Source organism: Coccinella septempunctata, chromosome 4 (genome assembly GCF_907165205.1).
Source record: "Coccinella septempunctata chromosome 4, icCocSept1.1, whole genome shotgun sequence".
Taxonomy (NCBI): Eukaryota; Metazoa; Arthropoda; class Insecta; order Coleoptera; family Coccinellidae; genus Coccinella; species Coccinella septempunctata.
The window spans coordinates 26484091-26507684 of NC_058192.1; the positions used below are offsets into that span (position 1 = coordinate 26484091).

At 34.3% G+C, this 23594-nt stretch overlaps 1 protein-coding gene across 3 annotated transcripts in view; it reads left to right on the forward strand.

Moving 5' to 3' along the window:
* The window catches only part of LOC123312608 (afadin), a 186290-nt gene that overhangs the window by 84434 nt on the left and 78262 nt on the right, over positions 1–23594 (forward strand). The window contains exon 1 of one of the 3 annotated variants that reach the window (XM_044897131.1): positions 946–1202. The exons of the other annotated variants lie outside the window; for them this stretch is intronic. Coding sequence (XP_044753066.1) covers positions 1181–1202 — 22 coding nt within the window. The 5' untranslated portion in view covers positions 946–1180. Of the gene's footprint in view, positions 1–945; positions 1203–23594 lie in introns of those variants that run through there. 3 annotated transcript variants of the gene reach the window in all.

A 23594-nucleotide genomic window follows, 5' to 3' on the forward strand; every position in this document is an offset into this window, starting at 1 on the left:
GGCGTGCTGAAACTGTCAGATTATATTTTTTCCGTTATTCTTGAATCATTAGCTTCAATATAAGAAAAAAAGCCACGGCTCTCGAGAATGTACACGTGACGTTTTTTTTCAAGTTTGGCGCCCTGCCACACATTTTCGTCACTGTTAAATTGTCAGATAAAGAAACTTTTCAATATGTAATTAACCTATTAACCACATATATCTCAAGCTGACACTCTCGAGTATGTTCAATGATGGTTTTTTTTTTACTATTCTGACAGGCTGTCCCGAATTTCCTGCTTGGGCTCCCCAACTATTACTTTCAAATCAAAATTTCATAAAAAGTAAAATGTGAAGGTGGGATATTCTCACTCTCTTATTCGAAATACGTTCTTCGTACCATGCGAACCATTATTTTAACTTCGATTTCACACTGTTGATACACTTATAGAAAAACCTGCTTCCTCTGCTATCAATATAGCGCTCTTTATCGAAATCATTCGAAAGCATAGGTCCAACTAGTGACAAAATAAAATACGAAAGAATACACCACTCCATGTTTTGTGCAATTTTCTGATTAATTCGGTGGGGACATACCGAACAAACAGAAAATTGTCTCTTAATGGGCTGACTTTTCCTTTGTTACATTGGCTTGAACGCTACTGTAGTGTATGAACTTTGTTTCAGTTTGAATAATCATTTTAAATACACGTATATGTTAAAAATTAAGCCGATTCCTTCTCTGAAATTGACCTAGATCAATCAGAACGCTTGAAAATATCATTCGAAAATCGGTAGATCTACCGAAAAATCATCCGCAACTACTATCGGGTCTGCGCTTCCTCCGGCAAGCGAGAGAGTGAAGGACCTTTGTCTCACCGGCAACAATCGAGGTACCTTCTCGAAGAAGCCAGAGAAAGAAGCACCAACTCCAGTGTTCGACAGACCCGACGGGCGCATGTTTCCCCGGTGGAGCAGGTTAGAAATCGTGGTGTCCTGAGTGCTGGAGTGCGTCGCACTCTGCGATATCAGTTGTTGACCGTTTGTTGTCTATGGCATGTCTCATACGCGGCCCCCAGATATGAGGGTGAAATCGGTGGCATCTAGGTGGATTCGGAACCGTGGCCAGTTTGAAAACGCTTCTTCGAGCCCATAAGAAACAACGATACAGGGCATTCTGCCGAGCGATGGTGTGGACAATATGATGGACTGGGGTATCAGACGTACGTATATAAATATTTATTCACTCGAGAGAACTTTGTGGACACTGTTAACTATCTTGTTGTTGCTGCTGCTAGCTGCTACTGCTGTTGGTGCCCACTATGTGTGATTTATGTGGCATTGTTGTTCTGTTGTTAGACGTAACAAACAACCCGATTGAGTTGAACAACTGTTTTGTCTTTTATTGTGTACGCTTGAAAAGGTTGAAGAGTTATTTCCGCTTGTTGGGCTTGTCTCCACTGGGATAGAGATAGATATCAAAGATATCACTCGAGTCCGTTTACATAGAGGCATTGTTGAACACAGGTGGTTTTTTTTTGAAGATGCGTGCCTTTCGGTTGTTAAAAAGTTTTCAGTTCTACGTTATCGAACTTTTTTCTCTGAATCTATGGTGATGCATTTTCAAGTTGGCTACTCTAGAAATTGAATTCATTCTAAAGCGAGCTTCCTATTACAGTAATGAATTATAGGAAGGAATCAAGAAAATCGAGAAGAAAATATTACACTAGACGCTGTTGAAATTTCCAGAGTTGAGATTCTGAATGAAAGCGAACCAATTATTCATCTCCCAAAATGAAATTAATGTAGTTACGAAATCTGCCGAATACCCTTTTGATTCTTGGGTTGCGTCTTGATAATTTAATTAATGTGCTTAATAATTATTTCATGTTTTTACTTATTCAACTATAAATTCGTTGAGTCTACATGAGATATATCGAGAGATATATTTATAGGGTGGGCAAAATTTGTTTTCTACTGATGGGATCTCGAGAACTATTTACAGCAGGTAGAAGAAAAGGGATTATGCATTCTCTAGTTTTTTTTCCTGGCTAATTCCAATATGAAAATAGAACCGGCCTATAATTTCTAGTTTTCGAGTTTTAAACAAAAATTGAGAAATTGCTATTTTCCTTCATGCTTCTTTCAACTCATACTCGAAAATGATTGACAGGCTTTTTTTATGGGTTATCCGAATATGATTCATTAAATTTTTCGATCCAGCCATTTTCAAGATATGACAGGGATTTCTGATTTTTCAAATGTAAATTGTCATCCGTTTTCTTCTAGCTGCTTTAGATCTCGAGATCCCCTCAGAAGACAACTAGTACTAGCCTGTACAGGGTATATCCCATTTTGGCTACTTTTGTGGGGTAACCTCCCTTATAATCAAAGATAGAGGATTGCAGTTCTCCCGATAGTGCGCTACTTTTTTAAGAAATTAAAAATGGCGCAAGCTCTTCAGGTGTTTGATATGCAGGGTGAAAATGAAGTGTCTCTCTCTCGGTATCATTTTTCAGGCACCCGTCATATCTCAGTTATTGTTAAACTTATGGAAGAAGTTCAAACTTTTTCTGATTTGTCGAAGAATACAATGACGTAGTTTGTTTTTTCCTGACGTATTTTGTTTTTCAGTTAGGGAGCAAATACATATATGGTTTGCTATTGAGACACCGAGTGAAACACCTTGTGACCTTGTATATTATTTTCTATATTGACCAGGCATGAAGTGGGCAAAATATATATCCGAGTATATATGTATACATATGTAATTGTAAAAAATTTTTTTGAAAAGTAATCTTAGAATTCAAGATTTTCTAAAAATTTTTATGTTACCTTTTTCAATTCCGAAGCTTCTTGCAGATTTCCATTTTATCAAACTTTTCATTATTTTCGTTAACCACAATTTTCGTAAAATAAATTAAATATTTTATATTGTAAATTAGAAATACCAAAACAGCAGAAGCTGAACTATTCAACTAATTATCAGTTAGCTTCGGACATTTTGCTCTCTACATTTAACAAATCAGCCAAAGTCTTTCTATTATAATAGGAAAATTTTGTGCAAATTCTGAGCTTGCTTTTGAAAATACTTGAATTCAATTAATATACTTTTGGAAATCCCACTTCATGTTCAATGAATGAGGAAAATACTGTACATGCATATACATGTGTGGTCCATAACTGACAAACAAAATATGTTTGGAGAAATCTAACCACATTACTGGATTATACGACAAAAATTCTATCAGAACCAGTTTCAACCTCGGTTTCAACTTATTCGATAAGATAACCAAAATACAAGGGGTGTCTGAAAGGTGATACTTCTCAATACCATCCTATAATATGTCAAAAACCATAAGAGCTATCAAAATTAATACACTATCGCAAAGATCGCAATCCTCCATCTTCATTGTTGGAGATACCCCAAAAAGTTGTTATAGGGAAAGATGAATATGAAAAAATGCTACTTCGGGATTTCTCTTCCGACAGGTGAAAAACCCCGTTTGTATTCAAACCAGCTGTAGTCGACAGTGTCGACATTGACATTTTATTTTTGTATTAATATTAGCCAGAATGATCTCCAACATCCGATGACGCATTGGCAGTATTGGCACTATAATGAAGAAAGAAAACAATATTAGATACCAACAAAAAACGAGGGTCGAAAATATGTGTATGCAGGGATTTTGTGAGAAGCAAGGTTTATTTGAAAATCAGACAAAATGTAGCACTTCAGTGAAACCCACAAGATTGAAATTTTAAATATGATTGGCTACTGAGATAAGGCAAGAACACAAAATGTTCTTCATATTAGTCAGAGAGAACGAGAGAAGTATCCTGATTTACCGCCCGTTTCGCAAAGTACCATTGTTATCTCGATGATCTTCGCTTGATACGATGCTCTTCTCCTTACTTATTTTTATTTTACTTTTTGTTTGGGAAAAAATTTTTTTTCTGCTCTTCAATCTATTTCTTTCCACTTGGCTTAATTGCTTGTATTTTTTTTCGAGTTTAAAGGCACTGTCTAAACCCTCGTCAATTTGTAATAAGTTTCAAATTAGTTGATTGCCAAGCATCCTTTTAACGACACTATACAGGATGAGTCTTTGGCTCGTAAAAATATTTAACAGTAGATTCTTGAAGTCGAAAGAAATACTTTTTTCCTAACCATTTTTTCCGAATCGTCTAGGTTTTAAAGATACCTATTATTTTAGTATTTTTATCTCACAAACGGTTTTATCCTCGCTTTTATCGGATTAAATGAATTTCGGAATATAATTTTTCATTTATTTGATTAATTCTTTTTCGAACACAATATATAACCCACGTCTTCCAGTTTTCTCATTATGACCATTACGTATCATAAAAATACCGAAAATTCAAAGAACCCAACTCTTGAAACTAAGTTGGATGCTATCTATATAATAAATATATGAACGTTTTGTATGCCTCATATTTTCTCGTATAATGCGCCGTTTTCAAATTCAAGAATTAAAAATATCTCGGAAATCTGAAAATCTTTGTACTTTGACTGAATACAACTCTGTTTAAAAGATCCACATATGTGTAGTGTCACAGATTTATCTAGTTTTTCTGAATGTAATTCAATTTTCCAAGGTCATTATGAAAACTTAAAATGGCTATATCTTTTTATCAGGGCCGAATCGGAAGAAATGGTATATAGGAAAAAAGTGTTTCTTTTAACCTCAAGAATCTACTGTTGAAATATTTGTACGAGGCAAAGACTCACCCTGAATATTTAGAACCCTGTGTAACTTGAAATTCCTAAAACCCTTCAAGAATGGTCATAAAAAGATAGCATTGCCATTTAAAAATTTATAGGAAGTATAATTTCGAATTCAAGTGATTTGTGCAACAAATTTTTGGCGGATAATTTGGCCATGTGGAGTTTCATCTTTTTCATACTTTTAGATCCTTGGTTCGACATCCAGGATGGTATTTCTGTACACATCCGGTGTGTTGGCAGTTATTCTATTTGAGTAACTTATCAGACAACACGGAACAAAGAACAGAAACCAGACGGTTGTTAGCCTTATGCTGAATTTGCTGAATATTCGCGTTCTCATTGTACGCAGACGTTCGTCTCATCTATTCTGAAACCTTTTATGTTTCTCTCCAGAATCTTACTACTGATTATAGATAAAACCGAATTCGTGCTCGAACAGTATTTCCTACTCTTCCAAAAGAATATTATGTGGAGTTCAGTCTTGAATATAAATGAATGAAATTCAGTGCATTGATTCGGCAGTAAAAGGCATGAACACCTTATCTGAATACTCTAACACGAAAGGAAAGAATTGCAGTATTGACATTACATGCATATGTGGAATTTGTTCGAAAATATAAATAAATTATGTGAATAGTAATTGAGTATAATTTTTGGAATTGACAATTGACATCAAGTAGGTCTTTTTCTCTAGAATGCTAATTCAATAGAGAAAACATAGATCAAAATCTTTGACAAACTGTCAAGTCATTATGCCTTTCTCTTTTGCCTTCATTGTAGTTTCAATTTCGTACCACTTTCCATGTTTTATTTGAGTTATCATTTTGCCGAATTTCCTATTCACTGAATTAGCATCTTAAAATAAAAGAGTGTAAATGAATTTGAAATAGGATTTCATCGGTGATTTTTGGCAAAAAATAGTGTGGTTTTTTCATATGCAGTAGCTTGAGGAGAGTTAATGCTGGGTTTCTCTCGAAGACATGAAAATTACAAGAATGATAAATTCGTCAACAAAAATCATCTTGCATCAATAGAAGTCAAAAAATTAAAAGAAGTTTCAAGGCAAGAGGAACTTCTTCTTTATACAAAACAACTGGCTCGTATTTATGGCTGTTTATTTTTAATACTTTGATTTAATAATAATAATTATCTCTCAAGTCATTTACAATGTATAGGATAAGTCAAATGAAAAATTATCGAATATCCTGTTGTAACTTTACGCATTCGTTTACCCTGAAATAAAATTCTCAAATTACTCTACCTCTTTGGCTCTCCCAATAGAAGGAAATTCTTTGTCATCCTCTTCATTAACAATCTAGAGAGATTGTGTAAACATTCAGCTAAAATATAAGTCGTTCAGATTCCGATGAATTATTTTATGTATTCACTTACATTGAATATGTTCGCCACCGTCTAATATATGGTAGATATTAGAATATCAGGGTTATCTACTATTTGAATGAGCGGACCTGAATTCTAAATAGTACTTCTTGAAACCCTGTCTTCTATCTTTTTCAATCACTTTCAGCATTTTTGTAATTTGTAATTGATGTAAGTTGTGGCAACGGCGTTATGACATTAACGACATTTGATGAGTGCCAACCTTACTCCGTTCTAGTTACAAAAACTTGAGAAAATTATTTCATGGCCATCCGAGTGGTAAAATGAATGTGAGTGGAGTACAGGATGGGCAAAAATCGTTGTCTACTGAGAGGATCTAGAGAACTATATCAGCTAGAAGAAAACGGATGACACATTTCCGAGCTCTTTTTCGGAGAAACAAAGAATGGTGAGAACCACAGTCTCCTACGATACTTCGTTTTTGAGTTTGACAATTTCGTAAAGTTCTCATAACATTTTTGTTTTTGAAGTAACGGATCTGAAACTTGAACATTCTACAGGCACTTTTTTTTCGTAGAATCCACCGATGAGCTCAAAATATTTTTTTCATTTCGAATCATTAGCTGAACTTTAATTTTTTTGAATGAAAACTTTCATTAAATTTGTTATTTTTCAGTTGGAAAAAATCTTTTGTCGGTAGATTCTACGTATGAAAGTGCCTAAGAAGGTTCAAGTTTCAGACCTGTAACTTCAAAGACAAAAAAGTTGAGAACTTTTCGGAATCGTCAAAATCTCAATTTTTGTTTATAACTCGAAATCTAAAAATGACTCTGTTTTCAGATTTGGATTAGTCATGAAAAAAGAGCTCCAGAATGTGTCATCCGTTTTCTTCTAGCTGCTATAGTTCTCGAGATCCCCTCAGTAGACAACGAATTTTGCCCAGCCTGTGCATATTGAAAGACTTCGAAAACAAACAAATTCAGAAATATCTCATCCACAGATTGAGGAAGGTGAATCAAAATTTCAAGAATGATTAGAACATAATAGCCTTACGAGAAGTTTCCTTCGATTGGGAAACACAAAGAATGACTTTGAAATCTTCATAATGCAAAATGAAAAGTACTTCGAATAAGAGATGCTTTCACCACCTCATCACCATAAAATCCAACTCACCATAATGCCATCTTATGTATGGCGAACTCCTTTGTTTATTACCTATACTAGAATATGTACCGTCGTCAGGACGAGATGGCAGAAATAGAGGAAAAGGAAAATAACGCCGGGTTGGCTGTGGAACTGGTTGATTTATCTGCTTAATTTTTTCAGTGTCGATCACGCGCCACGTCAGCTTGCGTTCGTTCTATATATTAGGAACGAAGCGCCGTCGAGACTGGAAAATAGGAACAAAACGTGCGAATTGAGATGTTGCTGGATGTAAAATATTCACTTGGTACATTAACGTCCTCCCTTTTGTTGCATTTTTCATGTGGTGACGTGGGGAGATGTGTATAAAAACCAACGATGCTATTAACGAAATTTTCTAGTATCGAAGGGTTCGAAATTTTGCATAAACGTCAAGTGTTTCCAAATTCCTCCGAATATTTCAACTCTCAATATTCCAAATCAAAATCTGAGTTATTTCTTATGACTTTATGGCAAGGTTTTGGTATATTTTAATCTCCATTTTTCTCGGGCTATACATTACCAAAGAAATACTTCTACAATAATAATGATATCATACAAATCCTCTGCTAAAAAAAAACAACATTTAGTTAAAAAATGAATTATTAAATCAAAAGTTGGCCACACCCACAAACAACAATATTTTTAGTGAAAGGGTCTGAAAACCATAACATTCACCAGGGAAATAAACGTTCTATTTCATAATTGAAATGCGAGCAATTTTTTTAGAAGGTTTTCCATCTTTTTCCATTCCTAAATTGCTCAAGTTGATTTATAATTCATTGTAAAGTTTATTGTTTCTTGTTTTGCCGTTGATAAGAGTATTTTCACCTCGATTTGTTTGGTATCATTGTTTGTTCTGAACCATATTTGTTGTTATTGTAGCCTGAGGGCTGTGAAGAATAGAATCTACCAATACGTCGCCAAAGAAATAAAGCAAAATTTATGGTTTTATTTAACTTGAATTTATATTCACAATATATAGAGGTTGAGTCTTTGACTTGCTCATGTATTTTAAAAGAAGATTTCTGAGGTCAATACAAACACTTTTTCCTTTTACCATTTTTTTCAATTCGATTCTGTCGATACATGCTGTTGAAAAATGTAATTTTGAGTTACATGTCAAACGATTTTATCGAATGGAAAGATTTTCGGCGTATACTTATTGATTCATTAATAGGGTTAACAAAAAATTGTACATCTTCCAGTTTCATCATTATGACCATTACATACCATGAAACTACCAGAACCCAACTCTTAACAGTGAGTTAAACGCTCAATAATGAATGTGTGACCATTTTGGAAAATAAAAGCATTCTTCATATTTTCTCGTATTATACACCGTTTTCGAGTTGATAGTTATTCAAAAATAAATAATATCTGGAGAATTTGAAAAATTATGTAATTTGGTTGAGTCTCTGTTAAAAAGATCAACAGTTGTATAGTGTCATAGATTCAGCTCGAGATTCAGCTTGTTATCTGAAAAGAATTTTGTTTTTCCACGGGTGGCATAGCTCATTATGAAAACTTAAAATGGCTATACAGGGTGAGTCTTTGACTAGTAGAAATATTTCAACTGTAGATTCTTTAGGTCGAAAGAAACATTTGTTTCCTGTGGCATTTTGTCATTTTGAAGGTTTTGTAATGTTTAATTCCATATTGCTAAAAAAGTCCTTTCCCTTGCGCCGATTTTTTTAAGGCAGGATTAATTTTAGGTCATATTTATTTCAATGAATGCTATGGTAACTGCTATAGAAATTAGAGAATTAAGTAAGCCATAACGTAAAACCATAATATTGGAAATTAAAAACTGCAATTCATTCCATTATTAATTCCATACAAGCAATAAGCCCCCTGGCGTGATTATAAATAAACAAAATTTTTTACATTAACATGATTTTAATCATAGCGCAAAAGTTCAAAAATACCGCTATTAACCTCTTAACACACGAAAGGGCTCTTGTTGCTTTTTTAAGTGATTCATGCCTTTCTTTGACAAGCATTTCTACCTAGGATTACCAAGCATTAGGACCTCTCGAGTGTCGACCTTCACTTCGCACGCTTCATTTTTAAGCCAGCCCCACATACAATAGTCCAGTGGTGTGAGGTCTGGAGATCTTGGAGGTCAACTAATAGGACCACCGCGACTAATCCATAGTCCAGGAAACTCTTCGTCCAAAAATTGCTTAACCTGACGAGTGAAATGTGCGGGAGCTCTATGGTGCTGATAATACATTTGCATTCTGATGTTCTCTAATAATGCTTCCAATTCATTTCGCAAGAAAAATAAGTAGTTTTCTCCTGTAAGACGATCTTCTAAAATATGCGACCGTACCACATCATACGTTAACTGAAAACTTGTGCTGGAAATTAGTTTCGACTGTTGCGTGTGGATTTTCGTCTGACCATACATGAGATTTGTGAGTATTATTGCGTCAAATACACTGACACTAACAAATGTCAGAACAACACACAATGGACCAAACAATCGATAACTACAGCATTCGTGATAAGAAGGGGTAAACTACATTCTAATTACGCTATATTTTGAATACAAATTAGAATCGTATAAGAATATATGGGTTTTTTGAAATTATTTTCACGTGTATAATACACCCCTGGAGTTTGCTCAGTTCCTCCCGACTCTCTCTGTATAATGGAGACGGCAAAATATCATAGTTGTGGCTCTCATATAATCAATTTCCTTCTATTAGATATTATCGTGTAAAGAGTCAAGAAGTTCGGATTCAATAAATATTGCTCATCAGCTGATTCTGAATATAGTCGGAATTTTTTTCATAAATACTAATACTACATGACATTTATTGACCTAAAATTGATAATAATTCACACACTTGAATCCAGTTTCGGCAACCAATCTTCAAAATCGAGAAAAAACTACTATCAATTGAGAAAAATAGATTAATTTGACCAAAATCTCAAAATACCCTTAAAAAATGACAATGACTGTATTAACTTTTCAGTTCGTACTGTCATCAGTCATCACCATGTCGCTGCAATCTACATTTGAATTCCCAATCAGATGAAATAGATTTCGGGAATCCACCGGAAATAACCTCTTGGCGTTAACTTTTGACATTTAATAGTTGATCAGAGAGTCGCTTTCGAAGTCGGATCAGTTGAACCGTATCCAACGGTGGATGCATTTTATTCCCGTTGAACAATCACGAATGACAGCTATTGTTTTCGTGTGCAACATTCAAAATCCGGATCACCGCCGCCGTTAGAACGGACGTATCAATGGTGAAACTTCGATCGGATATTTTTTTACGGTCCGCGAAGATATCTTCGCAAAACAAGCCCGTATTATGTTGAACTTTTTCACAATCGAACGCGCGGTGGAGATTCGAATCGAATAATTTAGTTACTTTCGTTCATTGTTCAATTTGTATCTGGTTTGATCGGTGGTTATTTGGAAAGTAAGGTACTTTACTAATAGTGATTAACGGATGAAAATTAACGATTCAGTGTTAGTTTTGTCATCTGAAAATTGTTATTTTGCTGTGGTGATGTTTCACGAATTTCAAAGGACAAGTTGAGGAACACGAGAAAACTGTTTTAGTTAAATTTTATTTTTTTTAATTCCATTTGTGCCTTTCGGTTTCCGACTCGGTTTCCGAAACAATTACTATTTTCCCGAATTTGAAAATAAATATTCAAATCCTCATAACTCCCAATACCCATGATATTCTACCTCACTGTCACAATTTGGCAACGGCCTAAAGTCATATACAGGGTATCCCATACTGCTTGATTTTGGCTGTTTCTGGTACTTCTGAACTACATAGGTAAAAATGTTGTTACGTTCTGGGCTCGATTTTCCTGGAAACTATATTAGTGGATATCTGTTTCACGATATTTTCATTTGTATTTAAGATATAAACAAATTTTGATATTTTGTCGATTTCAAAAATTTGCCGTAACTTCTATATTTCCGAATATCATTAAAAACGATAAAAACTTTCTACTGGCACTTTCACTGGGAATACGACACAATTAATTTTTTTAAATGTTTCGTACTAAGGGTAGATAAAAAACTTCGTTTTCTTAAATCTCTTAAATTAATTGAATTCTCTTTTACATCTCATATCATACAAAAAATTATCTTTTCAAAAATATATATGTGTCGATATATTACTCACATCTTCAAGGCAAAATCAGCATAGTGAAATAATTACTAACTCTTGAGTCTCTCATACATTATTCTATGAATGAAGTGGACCAGAATAATTATACATGTTATAGTAAAGGTAATAATAATAATAATAATAATTTTATTTGCAGAAACTATAAATACATACTCCACAAATAAAGAATATTCCCACAAAGGCTTAGCCTGTCTGTGGGGTGAACCATCAAATCAAATTCCTTTTCACAAGCAATGCAAAAAAAGAATAAGATGAATTTTTGTAATTTTTTGCTCTTAAATTATTTCCAATAAGAACCAACCAGGAATATGGTCCTGTTTCCTGGTCAGCAAGATCAGCAGACCTCAATCCTTTGGATTTTTTCGTATGTTAAAAATTAAATTCTCAAGGCTCAAGTCATAAATAGAGCTGATTAAGGGCAATGTTAGAAAAAGATTTCGAATTTGTTTACAGAATAATGGTACCTACTCATTTCGAGAACTTTTTATGAGTTATATTGAAATTGATTATAGAAATTCTGCTGGATATTTATTCAATTTGAGTGTAACATGAATTATATGATTTTGTTTCAGCTAACAAATGAAGTTTTAATCAGTATTAAAGAGATGGAGATTTATTGGGACATTTTTGTGGTCAATGGTTTCATAGAATTCTCTCGAAACTGGGAATTTTATTAAAATGTTGATCTTGCCTTATATGAAGAAGCTTGGGAAGAAGTGAAATATCGAAAAATATATGTATTTTTGAAAAGCTGTTTGTTTTTGTATAACATGAGATCTAACAAAGATTCCATCCATATTTGAAATGAAGTTTTTTCTAGCCTTAGTACAGGGGATAAAAAAAAATCTTCAAGACAAATGAAGATATCTTGAAAAGGTTTCCACTAATGGACTTTTCACGAAAATCGAGCTTAGGGCTCCTCTCAACGACTTTACCTTCTAGTCTGGTAGTAGCAGCACATTCTATATCTTCCGGTGTTTTCAAATTTACAAAAATTAAGGGCTCTAGTGAAGGCATTCTACGTCATAAAATTTTTGATATTCTAATGTTTACTGAATTTTGGGTCGAATTTTTCACGTGGTGGATAATTAATGAAAAATGTTTTCCATAAATAATTTTCAATTAGATTTAGGAGTTTCAGGAAAAGTGGCGAATTATTGTAAAATAATAGCGAAAGGCACCAAAAGAATTTTAAAAAGATGCGTTTTTACTGATAGAGTTTTTCTAGTAGTTTGTTGGTGAAAGTTTTTGTGCGCGCCCATTCAATCATAATAAGGTGTAGAATTGTAGTGAACAGTTGGATGTGGTTCCATGTTAATCCTATAAGAAACGAAAAACCTACGACCACTCGATTGTTCTTCGAATTTTCAGTACTGATAGGGTGGAAATTTGTTACGTTTAGGGAATCAGGTGACGAAATCATGAAAATTAATTGATGTTATGTGAAATTGATTCTTTTACAGAAAATTTAACAATAAAAAGATTTCGTTTTCTTCATTTTCAGACGTATATTTTGTTAGATAATTGGCAAGATTCCTAAAACACAAAAATCTAATTTAAAATGATTTATGGAAACCATTTCCCATTAGTTATCCAACATATAAAAGATTCGTCTCAAAATTCAGTTCGAAACTCAGTAAACATTTTATAATATAAAATCTTGTGACGTAGAATGGTAATTTCTGTTAATTCGAAAACAGTGGAACCAATCTAGAAGATATCCACAGATAACAAAAAATTGTTCCTGTAATCTGTATCTATACCTTCTTAAAACCAATGACATTTTGTGTCATTGTTTGTTTTTTGTCTATTGTGATCATCAAACTTAATAAGTCTTAAGTGATCAGAAAGTTTTTATGATCATTTTTAACTTGATGAGCGTTACCGGATTGTTAAAATGACTTAGAATGAGAGGACTTCTCAAATCAGAATTTTCGTAAGCGATTACAGACAAAATGCAATATGTTAAAAGAAAAAAAAATCATTTTTCGATGTGTTCGAGTTATAACGATTTCAAGGGTATGTATTTTGAAATTTAGGGGAACAGCCAATTAAAAATTCATATGAAAATTGGTCATCGTCTACCACAAGGTATACTCTGAGAGAAACCGGATCAAATAACAAATTCATTCATTCTCAATTAACGTATATACGCTATAAATACAATTTAGTGGTGCCTAGTGAAAATCACAAAGCGTCGGTGCGTCCCATAAATCTTTATCGGTCCAGCCCTTCATCGCCCCGAACAGGGGTCAATCAAACGAAAATCCTAGGTGTCCAGATAAAAAAAAAAGTGTGGATGGTATGCGATGATTATTACAAAAAATTCCTTTCTAGGAAGAGTTCGACTCGAATTAAACTATTTTTTTACTCTGCCTTGGACCCGAGCTTGGCCCTTAGACCTTATTGTAGCTCTGTGTCTAAGATAACGTATACCTACTTCTTCAGTGCATAATGCATTTGTCTGTTATTAAACTTTCAAAATTTGAATTAACAATTTATATTTTTGCAATTCGAGACAGTGCTGCTGAAGTTTTTTTTTTCATCCTAGTTAATCTACTGTTGAAATGGTGGATTTTTCTCTAAACCGTACTATACAGTCTGACAGAGTCTATGAAGAATTTTAGACGTTGTTGCCCTGTTTATCGAAAAACCTCGGGTCTCGATAGTATTTTGCTCCTTTATTTTGAATCATTAAGACCACTTCACATCCACCAAGAATCTGAATATAATATACCTTTATGAGAAATAATTTGTAATTGTTTATTCGTTAGAATAGTTATTATTGCAAATGAATCACACTACTATCGAAAATTCAGAAATAAGTCAAAAATTTTGAACTCTCTAAGAAATTGTCAATAAGTCACATCTCTTCAAACAATTTGAGATCATTCATTTCCTACAGAATAACTATCGATAGTATTGCTGGCAATCTATTTCTTGATAAAAGATTTATTAAAACAGTGAAGAAAAAGATTGGTGGTTTGTAGGGCTGGGCGATAATAAAAACAACAATCCTTTTCAATTGACGAACGTTTCGAAAAACTCTTTTTCAAAGTTAAAATTTCAAATTTCAGTTACACAATGTTACATATAAACACAATAAAGGTTAACAAACAGAAGAACACAAAAGTATTGAATTTATGTGACTAATACTTGATGAAAATTCATAATGGAACTTGAAACAGATTATACGATTTTCACAAAATGAGTTTTTAAACCACGACACGTTTTTCGCTATCACAATAGCATCTTCAGGTGGGTGTAGGTGTTTACCGAGGTGTTTACCTTCACCCTGTTTTATCTATGACTTTCCCGACTTCGCCATTCTGAAATTTTTTGTAGGTGGTATTTGGTGAAAGGTGAAATGTTTTATCTTGACTCCATGTTTTAGGGGATAAAAACATAACAAATCTTGCTTGGCATGAAATCGCATAACTAACCAACGCAATGGCGTTTATTTGATCTAGGTCAAGACTATCCCCTCGTTCCCAATCAGGCGGAAAAGCTCTTCGATTTTCTAGGAAATTAACCATGCAAACAACGATCACAAAAAATGACACAGTCCTTTTCGAGGACGGTTCACATCAACGGAATTATATTGTTGGAAATCCCTAGCGTAGTATAATGTAGCGCCAGGAAGGACGAAATGAACCGAATGAAAAAAAAAACCTATAATCTTACAGTTTGTATGTCGGACGAAAGGATGTAATCGAATTCCGATGTTGTTCCATTACGCCACCTACATGAACTGTCCGTTTTGATGGGATTATTATTAAAGCCATTAGATTTTAGCTGCCATTCAATTCGCGAATGCGTGCCGAGAGCTTATGCCGCAAGTTCTATATACGTCTATTTGAAATTGGAATGCCCCCATAAAACTTCAGTCGATTCAGATGTCGGTGAAATGGAAAATTATTTGGTGGATTTTCCAACGATGATTATTTACGTGTGACAGTATCGGGAGCGTTCTAACTGAATCGAAAAATCAGCAGAATCAAATCACATAATATTTGATAAAGGATTTCCGAATCTACAGGGTGAGTCTTCGCAGTTTACATATACAGGGTGAGTTTTTGATTCGTACGAAAATGAATGACCAGTAGATTCTTGAAGTCAAAATAAACACTTTTTTCCTTTACCAGTTTTTCAGAATCTGCTCGGTTTAAAAGAGTCTGTTGGAAAACCATAAAAAATGTTATTTTTAGTCTGACGAATGGTTTTATCGAATGAAATGAATTTCGGATTATAGGTTTCGATTTATTTGACGAATCTTTTTTGAATACAAGATATCACCCACGCCTTCCAGTTTCCTCATTATGATCATTACGTACCATAAAAATACCAGAAATTCAAAAAAACCCAACTCTTGACACTTTTTGTAAAATAAAAGTACTATTCATACTCGTATAATGCGCCCTTCTCGAGTAATTTGATGTTCAGAAATTGAAAAGTATCTGTAAAATTTCAAAAATTGGGTACTTTGGCTGAATACAACTCTATTTATAATCATATATTTAAATCCACAGAAGTGTGATGTCACAGGTTTAGCTAGTTATCCTAAAATTAATTTTGTTTTCCTAGGGTTAGCACAGCTTATTAGTAGTATAGGACAAATTGTTTTTCTTTTACTTCAAGAATCTACTGTTATAATATTTGTACGAATCAAAGACTCACCCTGTATTTTATCAGCAGACGCTTTAGGTAAAAAAACACAAAACACTTTTTCCTTAGCATTTTTCGATTTGGCCTAGATAGAAAGATGTAGCCATTTTAAGTTTTATAATGAGCAATGCCAAAATTCCCTTCAGAATTAAGAAGCTTAATCTATATGGCACTACAACATCTATGGAGCTTTCAAACAGAGTTGCATTCAGCCTGAATATCCAATTTTTCGAATTCTACAGATATTTTTCATTCAAATTACTCGAAAACGGGGTATTGTACGAGATTATACCGGGTGTCCCAAAACTAGTGAATCAAACGTCACACCACGATAGAGTAGACCAAATATTATCGAATGACACCAACATTAGTTCAACGGAAATGTACCGTTTCCAAAATAATCATAATTTTATTAAAATACCTAAAGTTGCCGATTTTCGAACTATTTTTCTTAATCACAGGGCCAGTTTGTGAAGAAGGATATCGATTTTAAATTATATTGAACTAAGATCATTGTTTCATCTCCCCTAATTGAAATTATTTTAAGTAGTTAATCGATAACCTAAGTAAATATAAATTAAAACAATTGTTTTTTGTACATGATTTTTATTACTCAGAATAAACCCTCTCTACAGGGGTGATAATATGGGAGAAAAACGTTATACTTAATCACAAATTGGCCTTGTGATTGAAAAAATAGTTCGATAATCGGCAACTTTAGGTTAGGTTTTTTCAGAAACGGTACATTTTCGGTCAACTAATGTTGGTATCATTCGATAGTATTTGATCTACTCTATCGTGGTGTGACATTTGTTTGATTCACTAGTTTTGGGACACCCTGTATGAGAAATACATTTCCAAAATGGTCACATATTCATTATTGAGCGTTTAACTAATATTTAAGAGTTGGGTTCTTCGAATTACTGGTATTTCTACGGCATGCAATAGTCATAACGATGGAAAAGAATGATGTGGGTGGAATCTTGTGTTCGGAAAAATTATTCACATCAATGAAAAGCTAGGTATATGCCGCAAATCATCCCATTCGATTCAATTATTGTAAGATAGATCTCAAAGAACATTTCTCTTTGAATTTCAACAGCCTGTATATGTTGAAGCATATAGCCTAATCCTGTTACTGCTTTTCACTTTTGGGCTAACATTTTCACCTTCACATTGTCAAATAATTATTATGGCTCTATTTGCTATTGCAATGTTTCTATATAGGGTCTAAAATCACATGATCTTAGTGACCAGTAATCATGACGTTTTCCGAAATTTAGCTTGCAGAAAATGCAGCGCAACCGGCAGATTACATTGAAAAAGTTATTATAACAGAACCATTCACAGAATCTGATGATAACAAACAACATTGAACCTTCAGACGCGCAGTTCACTGGTGGAAAATTATTGGATTATCTTCACTTCAAATATTTCAATTTTTTAATCATCCTAGAATTAGCTGGCTCTTCATTGCCAGAACTGACAAATGAAAGCATTTCAAATGACACAGTGGTTATATTTCCGGTATTATTTATTCTCTAAGTTTCATAATCGAATTTAAAGTCACTTTTAGTGCTTAAAGCTTCCTTTAGTGTACTACGATGGTGGCTGTCAGAAGCTTAGGTTGGCATCTTCTTACCATAACAGAAAGAAGTCTGGGAATATCTGTTTGGACTCAATTTCAAGTTGCAATACGTGCATCTGTATTCGACAATTTCCTATAAACATTTATTGCAGAACGCCATTCTACAACTTGATGGTACGCCCCGGCTTCCCCGGCTTCATACAGGCTACATTATGAACTTTCATTGCCAACTGCCTAAAAAAATGCACTTGCTTTGAAATCACATTCTTCTTGTATTTGAAAATGTTGAACGCAAAAAATTTTCTAGGAAAGAACTCAGAATTAATAAGCTATCAATTAATTGGATTATTTTCGACCGTAATCAACATACATATTCTGTTAATGCAAAATGGCGAATGCAATGGTTAACGTTGCAAATAAAAAACCAGTGGCGCTGGTGAACTCATAACCGTTTAAGTCTCGGTTTAAGTATATAATTTCACCTCGTCAAAAATCTTATCCTTTCCGAAACACTTGATTCCACGGCATGTTCTCCATGTGTGGAGATTCTGCCAGTCCGATTTATTTTGTTATCATCAGACTCCAGACTAGAGTAGTTGCAGGACATTGCGATGGGAGAGAAGAAATTAACGCAGATATCTACTTTTGAGTAGCTATGTATGAGAAAGCTTAGGTTGTTGAACGATAGATGTCGCATCGATTTATTTACTACTTCGATGACGCCACTGGCTTCCAACAAAAAGTCCTGCTTTATTCAGTTGTTGAGTTATGACGAGCTTAAACGAGAGCGAAACTGGTCTATCGCTACTCACCTTCTATGTCGGCACGTTCTGAATGGTGTACTGAATGTGTAGATTTGCAAAAATTCCCTTTTGTAAAAAAAAATTTATCGTTAATCGAAGGAAAACACGAAGAGCATGCTTGTTTTCTTTTGGAAGATAGTACGAATTTCAAATATTCAAGAGGAAGAATCATCCGTAGTTGCCGAACACGATGTGGTTATGATGGTCACGGTTGTTGGACAGAAGACGGCAAAATGTTTCATATCCTTACGTCTCTCTGACAATTCTGATCGGAGAGATGGAAATCCTATGCTTCAAAATGAAAGAGTCAGGCACCTAATTATCGAGCAAAAATGGCTTGATTTAGAAGGAGGATCTAATTTTAGTTCATTAAATCATCCTTATATTTCTGATACACTAATCAACAACTGATAGGGATCACTGACCTTCCATCGATTTCAGGAATATTAGCTTCAAGATGTTTCTCTTGATCAGGTAACATGGAAGGTTTAATGATATGCTTGATTTTTTTCAGAAAAGAACAGAAGAATGAAAAGTTTCATAGAACATTTTCATTAATGAAAATATGACAGTTTTAGGTTTTAATAATAGAGAAAAAAGTTCCGGTGAAGCTAGTTCTAGTGGAGAACCACTCGAGCTCGTTTCTAACATTCTACTCTTCGAGAAATACTGTCGATGGGACAATTCATGAAATTTTAGGATAAATGCTGCTCCAGATTGAATATGTTTTGCTAAGAAGGATAGTTTTCTAGACATCAGTTCTAGTCCAAAATTGCGGAGAATTGCGAGGAAATAATTGTATAAATATCGAATGCCAATTGATTTGCTCTGAATTTGAGTATGTATTTTTTCATTTAGAATACTTTTCTAGGTTATTTTTATACATGGTGAGTCCTTGACTCGTACGAATATTCTAACAGTAGATTCCTGAGGTCAAAAGAAACACTTTTCTTTACCATTTTTTCAGAATCGCCTCGGTTCGAAAGATGAAGGCTGTTGAAAAACCATAAATAAAATATTTTTAGTTTTCTCTTACAAATGGTTTTATCGAATGAAATGAATTTTGGAATATAGTTTTTCATTTATTTGATTAATCTTTTTCTTACACAAGATATCATCTACGTCTTCCAGTTTTCTGATTATGACCATTAGATACCATAAAAATACCAAAAATTCAAAGAACCCAACACTTGAAATTAGGTTGGACGCTATCTAATGAATATTTGAACGTTTTGTGAAATAAAAGTTTTCTTCATATTTTCTCATTTGATGCGCCGTTTTCGAGTAATTTAATGTTCGAAAATGAAACATATCTGTGAAGTTTGAAAATTTGGGTACTTTATCTTAATACAACTCTGTTTAAATGTGTAGTGTCACAGATAGCTAGTTATTCTAGTTTTTCCAGGGGTGGTACAGCTGAGTATTAAAACTCAAAATGGCTATATCTTTTTATCAGGACCGGATCTGAAAAAATGGTATATGAAAAAATCGTTTCTATTAACATCAAGAAGGTACTCTTAAAATAGTTGTACGAGCCAAAGACTCACTCTGTATATTTAAGATATTAAGCTGCATCTGGACTTTCAAGGCATACTGGGAGGTCAATAATACAAGGACCATATACAAACCATAACTGTGTACGTGCAGTCCTGGCTTTACCCAGTGCATATTCGACCTGCGTTCTCTGCTCCGATGCGATGCACTCACCATCCATTTCGCTGCCAACTAACCGTATATAACCATTCATGTCGTGACATTCAAAATCGAACCGGGATGTTTGAATCGCAAACGCAAAAATTATGCATCATTAGATTCGGCAGACCGTCGTTATATAAGGGCAACGAATCAAACAACATCAACTAGATAATTCAATCCGTCTAATTGAATCAATTGTTGACGAATTAGTAACGTTTGATTGCGTTCACCTCAGCTGAACCCTGCCTCAGTCTGCATTAATGCCATATAAGAGAGGCTTAAGTAGGGTAATGCGAGTACAATGCACGGCAAATTTCGTTATTGGGGTATGTGGAAATAACTACCACGTCGGGTTCCATTCGAGGGCTTCGGGGAACTGATTAAAATTCGCCATTTTCGAATCAATACCTTGTTCTTGGACCCCTCACGACGTGGCTTTAATATTCATCCATGAGCTGATCGAAAAGAAGTATGGGTTGAAAACAAAGTAAAACAGAACATCGAGGCTGAGCTGAAACTGTTCAGAAAAATATTTCTCGACTCGTCAATGTCCTTGCTTTCCGAAACAAATCACTCCTTTTTTGAAAAATCTATAGAATAATCCTTCATCCTCTCATCACGTCAAAATACACAGCTCAACAATTGATAAGGATCGTGTATAAATTTCTCTTTATTTGTGGCTTTTGTTAAGTTATCTGGAACATCTGTTACACTGAGTGTTAGGTACACATATCTTCTTCTAGGAATAATTGGGATATTTTAAGATGTTTTAATCGTATTCTTTTTTTTTAACCCATCAAGCTGTTCTCCTCTGCAATAGATTAATTGTAGGCTGCAGATGGCCGCATAAAAAACCATGTCGTGTTTGTTGTTAAACCAATTAGCAATTTTATATAAATTATTCATGTCATGAAGTGTTACTGTTTATGAAAACATTCTGAATCAGCTAATAAAACTGATTATTTTTTTTAAATCCCAACTTCTTGGCTCCTTACACGATTATAATTGAAGGACATTGATTAAATGAGAGCCACTGCTATGATATCTTGCCTTCTCCATTATCTACAATGACTAAAACTTTAACATTATGCTAAGAAAATTGTCCAAATTGAACTGGAAATTAGTAATGATGTCCGTATGAATATTATCGAAATTTATATGTATATCAACTTATTAGGTGGAAAAAATCTTGTTTGGGGAGAACAATTTGTTGTTTGGGTAAATCCTTTCATTTTGAGGCTATACATACAAGGTGAATACAAATATTTTAACAGTAGAGTCGTGAGGTCAGAAGAAACCCTTTTTTTCTTCGCCATTTTTTCCGAATCGGCTCGGTTTAAAAGATACAGGCTGTTGATAATCCATTAAAAAAATGTTATTTTCAGATCTATCTCAAACGGTTTCACCGAATGAAATGAATTTCGAAATACAGCTTTTTATTAATTTGATTAATCTTTTTCGAACACAAGATATCACCCATCTCTTCCACTTTTCTCATTATGAACATTACGTACCATAAAAATACAAAAAAATTCAAAAAACCCAACTCTTGAAACTAAGTTGGACGCTAGGTAATAAGTATATAAAGAATATTTGAACGTTTTGAAAAATAAAAGTATTCTTCATATTTTCTCGTATAATACGCCATTATCGAGTAATTTGATTTTCAAAAATTAAAAAGTATCTGTGAAATTAGAAAAATTGGGTACTTTGGCTGAATACAACTCTATTCAAAAGATCTGTATAGTGTCACAGATTTAGCTAATTATTCTGAAGGGGTGGCACAGCTCATTATGGCTATATCTTTTTATCAAGGCCGAATCGGAAAAAATGGTATGAGAAAAAAGTGTTTCTTTCGACCTCATCAATCTACTGTTAAAGTATTTGTTATATATAGGTTAGTTAATTGACCTCCTATTCCTTGTAACCAATTTGATATGTATAAAAACTTTACATTTTATATGAACAAGATACATATATGTCCTTGAACATTCTATAAACCTTCATTTTATCGTGCAAAATGGATAAAACTGACACCCCTAACAAGATAGGTAATTCGAAGATTTACTCGAAGGATGCAAATTATGATAACTTTAGTAAGCGCCTTTCAATATCACGAGATAGATAAAGATATTTTTTACCATTATTGACCAATATTGACACCAGGTGGCGTATATCCAATTACAGACCAACTTTAATTCGTTTTTCCACATCAGCTGCCCGAGATGTCAATAATTCTTGAATGCAGTATACTCGCTCCAAGAATTATTCACAATCTTCTTTTAATTGAACTGATTGAAAAAATAAATATATCAATTTTGAATGGTTTATTTAAGTATTTTTTCAGTCAAAACCTTTACTAGGTATTGTAGGTAAGTATTGAGTAGTGACAAGTCAAAGGTATTGGTCCTGAACCAGAATACAGACGAACACATCGAACACACCATGTTCTTGCACGGTTCCAGAAACTGGAATCTGGATGGTAATTTTTCGTGTTTGAAAGCAGTGCAAAGGGTGGGCAAAAATGATGTCAGTGGTTCATGCCCCCCAATTTGCATTTGTTTTACTTTCCTTTCATTTTAGAAATAATTGAATAGAGTCGCCGATATTGGGTCACTTTGCTTGGTGCCTCTTTTAATTGGGAGAGAGCAAATCTCTTCTCCGGTACAGAAAATGGTTGTTGTAGCATCTTTGCAGTTTGCCATAATGTATTGGCGGGTGTTCTCGTCTATTCCCTTCCTAATGGGAGTTCTCTCAATCGTGGCATGGGATAGTGTGTCAAACGCCTTCTTAATGTCGATCGATATAACTGAGTAGCCTCTTCTAGATCTTCGTTTGGACCATCGCTCTTAACGAACCCTCTTTGGTTGGTATTTATCGAGACTGCCATGAGCCTGCGATTTATGATTTTATTGCAGACTCTCGGCATCAGGCTTAAGGTGGTGATGGGCCTCCAATTCTTGATGTTGGACAATCCTCTTGGGGATTAGAGTTGTTCTACTTTTATTTGGGCATTTTGGTATAGCTTTAGTCAGGAGCATATAGAAATGTAAAGAAGTAGAAGCTTAAACCTGGGGATCCTGGTGATCTGTCACAGAGTTATGCCTTCGGGATTAGCAGCGTTTATATTGGTATTTTCCGAGCCCACAGAAAGGCTCAGGTTAAGCAGGTGTTAACCTTGATGCCTTTTTTGCAAACCCATAGTAAAATTACTTTGTTGTCTCTGGCCAGTTGCTTTATGGTATTGCGGCACTCCCATGTCAGCAGAGCTCTCTGGCAGTGTGATTCCAGGGACCTCAGCGTGGCCTGGCTCACCGTGGTGATGTAGATATGCGCCCCTTGAGGTTCATTTTAAGACACTCCTGACCCTGACCGAATACGTAAACAGCCAGTGTCTCTGTCTGTAAAATAGAGGGTTCACT